Source organism: Melospiza melodia, chromosome 1 (assembly GCF_035770615.1).
Source record: "Melospiza melodia melodia isolate bMelMel2 chromosome 1, bMelMel2.pri, whole genome shotgun sequence".
Lineage (NCBI taxonomy): Eukaryota > Metazoa > Chordata > Aves > Passeriformes > Passerellidae > Melospiza > Melospiza melodia.
In genome coordinates this window covers 21,492,311-21,501,234 of record NC_086194.1, presented here as the reverse complement: position 1 = coordinate 21,501,234, position 8,924 = coordinate 21,492,311, and the positions used below count along the sequence as shown (strand labels likewise).

The following is an 8,924-nucleotide window of genomic DNA, read 5'->3' as shown; positions in this document are numbered from 1 at the left end:
AGAGTATTTTTCAATATTTGTCACTTGAGTGTTTCTGGTTTCTTTCTGTAAAAAAAGAATGGCAAGTTTTAGTCCATGTTGCCTGGCTTGCAAAGCCATCAACCACAGGTCCAAAATGCAGGCTCAGATCATGAACCCACTTCCAAGGGAGTGCCTGCCTTGGATAGAGAAGGAGGCTCCAGGCTCCTGGTCCGGAGCCCTTCTGCCCCTCCCTGCTGTGCCCCAGCAGGGGCAGCCCCAGGAGAGCTGCAAATCCCTGCCTCAGATCCAGCTGCGGGGTCTGGCTGCCCCCCAGATGGGGCCAGCCAGGGCTGAGATCCCCCTCACACACCCCACAGCTGGGTGCACAGTCCTTGGAGCTGTTTTTCCCGAGGCTCTTGGGTTATTTTTAGCCATAGCTACAGCACTCGGTGCCACATGGCTGCCTCTGAAATACTTGGTTGCTTAATTGGCGGAGTAAATTGATGTAAAAGCAAAGTGAGGGGAAAGGAAATACCAGCAGCCTCCCTGGGGACACCCTGCCAAGCCTGGGGGTGACAGTCCTGCTCACTGTGAGCTGTCTCGGCATGTTTTTGTACCAGCAACGCGGGGAATGGAAGGGATTTCAGGCCTGGGGTTCAGATGCGCTCCGGGGTTCCTCCCTCGCCTCTCCGGCTGTATTCTTGCCCCCACTGCTGGCGCAGGCGGAAAGTGCATCCCGAGTGCTCCGGGCATCTCCCGGGCCGCTCGGAGACGCCGGAGCCCGGGCGCACACGGCATCTGCGAGGCACCGGCATCGGAATCAAAGCTTTGATTTTTGTGTTTGCCCTCAGAGCGGGTTAGTATTGAACGTCTGATCCACAAGGTGTTTAATGAGTCTCTGGGTATAAGCTGGCAGAGCAGAAATCTTTTGAGTAGCCTAAGCTGGCCAGAAATGAAAATAGGGAAGTCCCGTTGTACAGTCTGGATGGAAACTGCTAAAATCATATCCCAGGAACTACCCATGCATTGCATTCCTCCAAATCAGTGCTCTCTTCCATTCCAAACACAGATGCTCATTTCTGTGTGATGTTGGGAAAACCCATGTGCCAAGCATGTTTGAGTAGCTCCCTAAAATAAAATATCTGAATTGATAGGAGATAAAAGAAGTGGCTGAGGATGCTCAAACCAGGCCACCAACAATTTGGTTCCTAAACCCCACCGCTGTGAGGGGGCAGTTGACAAGATCACCAGTTCTCCATTCACTGCTGTAACATCCTAAACTACACAACTGGAGGGCAAAACCACCCAGTATTAAAATCCACTCTCCTATATAGAGTCTGAGCCATGCAGACCCCACCTCCACAGTGTTGCCCCTGTCCAGCAGTGCTGCCTCAGAGCAGCTCTTTGGCTCTGCTCCCCTCTGGCTGCCCCTTCCCAGGGCTCTGTCCCGGCTCTCAGCTCCTGGGAGCGCTGCTGAGCGAGCTCGGTGCGGCTCCCGGGGGCGCTGGGTTTCACACGAGGATGGCAGGGGCCATCCCCAGGGCAGGAGGTGTCCCTGTGCCTCAGGCTCTGCCTGCTCCCACCTCCCTGGCGCTGGGAACTGCACTGGCAAAGCAAACATCAGCAAAACCACGAGGAGCACAGCACACCCAGGTACAGGGCAGGAGTGCCTGCCTGGGGCCCTGCAGGATGGCTGCCCTGGGAGAGGGTGCCCCATTTCCATGATTACTGAAACGTTTGGGGTATTCAGTCTGGCGCTTGCAAGGCACCTCTGCAGGCACGGACCGCCCCAGGCTGGAGTGCAGCTTGTCTCCCCCAGCACCCAGCTGGACACAGCTCCCCACTGCTGCTTGTGTTGGGGCTGCTGCAGGACCAGGCCATTTGAAACATTACCGGGAATAACAGGGATATCAGGAAGATTGGGAATGTACATTCAGCCTGGGGCTCATCTCTGCTTGGCTGAGCACTGGCTGTACACTCAGGGCTGCCAGCAGCACAGGAGCAGGGCAGAGCAGCAGAGATGCTCCCACCAGCAGCAAGGGAGCCAGGCGAGGAGTGAGTGCCCTGGAAAAGCCACCTTCCCCCCTGCTCTGCCCCCAGCTGCACCTTGCTGCTAAAGCTGCCTCTGAACACGTCCATCAAGCTGCAGGGGTGACTCCTGTGACTGGGACTCGCGCAATTGCCGTGCTTCTTGATCTAAAAATATGGGTAAAATTTTGCTCTTGAGACACGTTGTGAAAATGTCACTTTTCAGGCCTTTCTCACAGCAGGCATACGGCTCCTTGTGAGCTGTAACTCAGCTCCTGCTCTGGGGGGGACTGGAGTGGCAGTGCCTGCCTGAGGCACTCACAGGTGAGCTGGAAGGGGAAGCAGGAGCTCAGCTGTGCCAATGGCAGCCAGCTTTGGCAGCAGTGCCGGGTGGAAACCAACCACAGAGGTTTATAAATCACTGCTCTTTTCAGGCAAATTACTTCCCCTTAGGTAAGAGGAAACAAAGTACCCAGGAGGAGAAGAAAGTCTAACTTTTGGGAGGTTATCATGGTTTCATCCCAGAACACCTGCCAGCCCTGGTGTCAGTGCAAGGTAACCAGCACATGACATGAATCTGAGAGTATAAAAGATGTGTCATTACAAGAAGGAGTAGGAGGAAAATAAAGCAAGTTGACAGCTCACATCCTGTGCCATAATCCTAGAAATTGTTAATATTTACAAAATTAACAACTAATATAACCGATGACAATCTCACTCCTCCTGGTTGTCATGAGGATATTAACAGTTACCACCCGCTACAAACTGGAAATATTCCCCGTCTCTGGAGCTCCTGCTGCTCAGCAAGCGTGGGGATGGCACAGACTTGGCCTCCCAGCTTTCCTACCAGCCCCAAGCCAGGAGCCAGTGTGGAACACCCAAGCACTGCTGGAGCTGGAAGTGCCTCCTGACCTCACTCTGCTGCCTGGGAGCAGAGGGTCAGGCAGAACAGGAACATTTTCCTCTCCCTAACTCCTCCAGAAGCCCAGGATCCAGCCCCATACAGAGATGGTGGGGAGAGCCCAGAGGAAGAGGATGGGGAGTACAGTGCTGGAGGGAGGAGAGGTGAGGGCTGCACCAGCTCAGATCATGCCTTGGAACAAGATGCCAGTTCAGGAGAAACCCCCATACTGCTGCTGTGAATTGCCAGCTGTAAGGATGGAAGCTAATTGATAAGAAGATGCTACTACCATTTCCTTAACATGCATGAAAGACCTAAAACCAAAATAAAGGTGCTTGAACACTGGTGACTCCATAGGAAACTTATTCCTAGACTAGCAATCACAAAAAGGTGAAATTTTAAAATCACAGTTGCTGTTCCTCACATATTTGTTAAGTAAGAAGGAGAGCAAGAGCAAGTGCTCATTTTCTCAGAGCTGAGATTTTTTTATCTAAGTGTTACCTGTCCATCAAGAGGACTGCAGGAGGCAATACAGGGTTGACACTCTTAAGTACAAGAAAATTGTGGATGGTGCCTGCACAAGCAAGTTTGCTGGTTTCATTTTGCTCTACCCTTAGCAACATTAGTTCCCCAGGCTACTCTTTGCACAGGCACGGCATGTCAGGTTTATGGTAATTTTAACAGGTTTCCTCTGTCAGGGTGTGTAGTACACAGAAACCTTGCCATACTCTTTCCAGTTACCGTATGCAAAATCAAAACAGAATTACCAGAATTAACTGTTTTCAAAGAGCTCCCATGTACAGTAAAGCTGTAAAAAAGCAAATTTTCTCTTCACAGGAATAATTTTCTCCCTTTGAAGGGACATGCTCTTGGCTGTATGAGAGGGTGGCCTGAACAATGACCATGAATGAATGAATGAATGAATGAATGGCAAAGATGCCTGCTTCAAGGCAACCTGAGATCAGGGGTCTCATTTTCAATTAGGCCAGTGAAACAATACTGATCAGTGGAGCAAAGAGCAGCTTTTCCAGAGCTGGCACAGCACAGGTGCTCACCTAGATGCAGGAACCAAGGACTCATTGGAAGGGGCCTCAGTTTGATGGGTCCTCTGGAGAAATGACCATGGGGACCATCATGAGCTGCACTGTTCATTAAGTGGTTCACCACAATAAGATACAGCAACTCCTTTCCTTGAGTACAATGGGGAAATAAATGTGACCCAGTAAAATAGAGCATTGTTTTTAAATATTAAAAAAGGAATGACCTTAGAGAACAGATACATAAAATCGTCATACTCACATAAAAACTGTTGTGTAGTTTGCTCTAAGAAGTTGGCACATTTTTAGAAACACTAAAACCTCAGCACATTACATCCCAGATAGTTTGCTTTTCTTTCCCTTGTCTTTATTCTGCCCTGCACCTCTGAAGAGCATTCCTTTACAAGCCATTTTGTTTTCTGTTTGTAAAGCTTTATGCATTTCAGGTTTTCATCATTTTCTCAGATCATTATCTTATTTTTTAATCTTTCTTTTCAAGAAACTTCCTTCCCCCAGCCCCCCAATCTGCCACCATCTTCGGTATAGTTCTTCTCCCTCTAGGATTTCTTTTATCCTTCTCATCTTTATGCCTTTCACTTACTCTTCCCCAGGCCCTTCACTCCTGCTTTTGCTTGTCAAAACTGTGTTTCTTCCTCCTTCATGAGGGAAGAAGTGGGAAGGTTGGGTGGATTTTTTTGCTATGAGCACACAAGAATGCTCCAATCAATACTTTGCAATCCTGCAGAGGAGAGCTTGCATGACTCTTCCAACACTTTCAAAATTTGCAACTGCAGTTAATGAAAGTCTGACTAATGCTTGAAAACCATAAACTTATTTTAAAGCAGGGCTGTAGCTTCCCACCAATAACATCATCAGGCCTTCCCCAACAAGCTTTGAATTTTACATTAGAGACACTACCCCATGCCTTGAAACACTTGTAGCCCTGCAGCAACTTCTTTTTGCCTAAACCCCAGGACACAGAGTGGGTGATGGGCACAGTCTCAGACACCACATGAACCTTCAGCTCTGGTTGGATTTCTGTTCAAACCAAAGGAAAGCTGTATTGCCATCCCACTCACACAGAAAGCCATGTCTGTGTGTACCCAGGGAGACTTTGGAAGACTGGTGAATCCACTTCAGCTGGAAGTGAGTGCATGCAAAATGTCTCCAAGGCTCAAAGCAGGTGTCTGGCATCAGTCAGGAGAGCCGTGGTGCAACCCTGAGGCAGTGCCCTCTTCCAGGGCTGGGGTAGCATTCACTTCCAGGGAAGGATCCAGAGTCTCTTCACCCCTTCCTGGTAGATGTGCCCTTGCTATTTATTTTGTTCCAAAACCAACTTGCAATAGTAGTTTGGGGATCTTCTGACATTTCATTTGACATTTTTTCAGGACTTTTTGTAGCATGATTATTATTGTCAGTAGGCCTCTCACGTGTTAATCCCTGAACCACATTTCATTGTGTGCATTCCAGATGGGGCACAGTTTTTGCTTTCAATTCTTAACATGCATCCAACCTAGCACCTTCACTGGCCTGTTTCAGTTGGACCTGTTCCCCAGGCAGATCACTTAAGGGGTCTGGAAAATCCTCTGCAGAGCTTGCAACAGATATAATTGACTGTTCCTGACAAGCCTACCATTTTTACTGTTCTCCATCTGCCTACCAAGACTGCCTCATTCTTCTGAAGTACTGAAGACCACTTAAAGTGTGTCTAAAGCTTGATGCCAACTTCTTAGCTCTGCTTGCCAATTTGAAAAAAATCTTTTGCAAAATATATGTCAATACATTTATTCCCAGACTAAGGCAACCGTGTTACCTACACGCTGGGGCAATCCTAAATGCACTCGAGAGACTGGTGCTGATCACAGAAACTTCAGATTGGCTTTTGCAGCAGGCATCACTTGTAGCATGAGATATTTAAAGCCTTTTCTTTTCCCCCTGAACAAGCAGGCCTGTCTCAGCAGTCTGGGCACGCTTCCCAGCTTGCTGGCCGGATGGGACGGCAGCCGACACTCAGCCATGGGTGGCTCGGGTATGGAATTCATTAAATTGGAAATCAAGGGCAGGAAGGTCTCGACACAAGTGATCCAGGTATGAATATCTCTTCTTGTACCTTGTTGGCTTTTGCTCTCCTAAGAACGAAATTATTTGGGAAACACTGTCAGCAGATTTTAGGCTTTTCTTCTCCATTGGTAGAACCTGAAACTATCTGTGCTGTTAAACTGTTTGCAGCTTCTGAGCTTGGTTGTGGTGCCAGCTTTGTATAGATAAATATAGAACCTGTGGCATTTTCAAAAGCCATTTGGAATAGCTCTTCAATATAAGCACTTTAAGCAAGATTAAATACATTATTTGGGTTTTTTGCCTAAAGAAAAAAAATCACTTGAAAAATTGGCAGAAGTACCAGTTTCTTCAAGTGACAAAGTTCTCTTCCCCAAACTGAGTCTGGCAATTGGCAGCTCTCTACAAAGACAATTTTTTTTCTCTCTCCCCTCCCCTACTCCTTGATTTCAAAATAACCTTCAAGGCAAAAAGAGCAGTCCATAGCACCATAAAAAAAAGAAAAAGAAACTGATTAAAATGTTGCTTGAACAGAATGCTTTGCACTTTAACTAACTTGCATCAGATAAAATGCTGCCACATTCCTACACAGAAGAAATCACCATATTACAGGAAACTGGACACACATACATTTCTCAAGGAATTTCCTATTCAGACGTCCTACTGAAGAAACTAAACAGCAATACAAATGAAGAGCTTTATTAAAATCACTTGGAATATGCTCTGAAATTTTGTATTGTATAATATAAGTGCAAAATCCCCTATATTAACAGGATGTGACACATGTGAAGACAGGACATTAATATACATATAAATATAAAAGCTAAAGTATGTTTGACAGTGATATATTAAATGGCTACATAAATGTGACCATAGTTAGGAGCATATGTAATTTTGTTTCCCTCTAGCAGTATCTTCTAAAGCATTATACATAGTGAATTGCATTTAATTCTAATCCCTGCTTTCTTATATGTAATAAGAGATGTGTAGAAATATTGTAGGCACAAGCAAAACCAATGCAACAGATGTAAAACAGAGGCAGAAGCCAGGCACTTATTTGTTCTTGGCTGCCAGAGGTTTACGGCTGATCTTCTTTGACTTGTCATTGTTCTTCTTGGGAGGTTCAGGGTTTGCCTGCATGTGTCTGCCATAAAGACTGTAAGGAAAGGAGAAAAAAAAATTGTGATACAACCATTAAACACAGACTTTTACTCTGCAGCACATTAAACAAAGCATCTAGTTACTAGGAAAAAAAAAAGGTTGTTATTTTGTCTCAACACACTGAATTTTCTATTAGCTCTCAAGCTGCAGTCATTAACATTTGGGTTTTTGTGACTTTTCAGGGGAGTAACACCAGGGAAGAGCAGGCTTTTGGAGCAGTGAAGGAGCAATCAGTTTTGCCTTCAGAAACTAGCAACCTTTATTCTGCAGTTATGGGATTAAAGTTCAGAAGGCTGCAAGGATGTGTATTCAAGTAGACAATGACAAAAATTGGGTTGAACTGGAGAGATAGAGTGCCTGCTTAGAGCAAAGTGAGCATCATCCCTAACCAGAAAACCCAGGGGCTTGATAATGTGACAGAGAGCAATGGTGTCACAGCTGCCTTTGCTGCTCACACATGATTGATAGCACTGGGACAGATACCAACACATCAATGCCACATTAGTAAGTACCACTGATTAAATGTTGACAAAGTATCCTACAATTAAGATGGCTAGCATTCACTGTGAAGCTAAATGGACTACATGGCTGAAAGGATCTTGCTAAATATCACACAGTAATTAATAGATAATTTATGAGTAATCCTGATTAGAATAAATTAAAAACCTACCCAAAATAAACACAGTTCAAACTTAACTTCACTTATTGACATTAAGTGCTTTTTGAAGATGCACATTGTGGGTTTTGCTTGGGGTAATTTTCTTCATAGTTGCTGCTATGGGGCTGTGGTTTGGATTTGCACTGAAAACAGTGTTGACAATGCAGGGATATTTAAGTTATTGCTGAGCAGGGCTTGCACAGAACCAAGGCCTTTTCTGCTCCTCAGCCCACCAGCGAGGGGCTAGGAGTGCACAAGTTGTTGGGAAGAGATGCAGCCAGGACAGATGACCCCAACTGATGCAAGGCATATCCCAGCCCATACCACATCCTGCTCATCATAAAAAGCTGGGAGAAGAAGAAAGAGTTCAGAGTGATCATGTTTGTTCTCCCAAGTCACAGTTACATGTGATCTTGGAGGTCTTTTCCAACCTTTGTGATTCTGCGACTCTATTCTATTTACTATTCTAATTCTATGTTGGAATATGAAAAGTTACCACCTAATTTGAGCTTTATGTTGCTGTATCTGGATGATACTTCAACCTTGGCATTCCTGGACTGTGGAATGGGATTAAAGCTTCTTGTAAGGTGGGGTGAAGAGGCAGCGCTTGCTTTCACCTTCTCAGCAGCTGAAGTTTTACATCATACTGCTAAGTAGGCTGCTGTCAAGGTGTACTGTAGCCAAACAGCCTTGCTCAAGGAAAATACAACTGTAAACTATGACATTACTTCACCTTATTGAAATTTTATGTGGGCCATCACCTCCTGTCAACAAGGGATCAGGTGGCATTTTCTGATGAAAGCAGAGAGCCCTGACCCTCTGCAATAACTACATGCTTCATATTAGCTACAATACACATATTTTTATTTTATTTCTGAAGAGACAGAGCTCCAGCAGCACAAGGCTGTATTTTATCCAAGTATGTGTATTAATCAAATATACATCCTAAATAACTCTTCTTTTGGAAGATGTTAAGTAAGTTGAAAGAGGGAGTCTATGGAAGGAGATGGTTCAGTATTGTGAAAATCCATCACAGCAGAAGAGCACAGGAGTGACATTCAAGGAGGTTGTGCCATCAGAAACTGACCCAGGGCAGAAGAAGTCAGGGAACAAGCAGCAC

General features: G+C 45.7%; 1 protein-coding gene across 1 annotated transcript in view; it reads right to left on the bottom strand.

The window, feature by feature from the left end:
- Nucleotides 1-6,668: 6,668 nt before the first annotated feature.
- Nucleotides 6,669-8,924, bottom strand: part of RSU1 (Ras suppressor protein 1) — a 102,003-nt gene continuing 99,747 nt past the window's right edge. Inside the window, exon 9 of the mRNA XM_063150551.1 lies at nt 6,669-7,141. Within this exon, the coding sequence (XP_063006621.1) occupies nt 7,039-7,141 (103 nt within the window). The 3' untranslated portion in view covers nt 6,669-7,038. The remainder of the gene's footprint in view (nt 7,142-8,924) is intronic.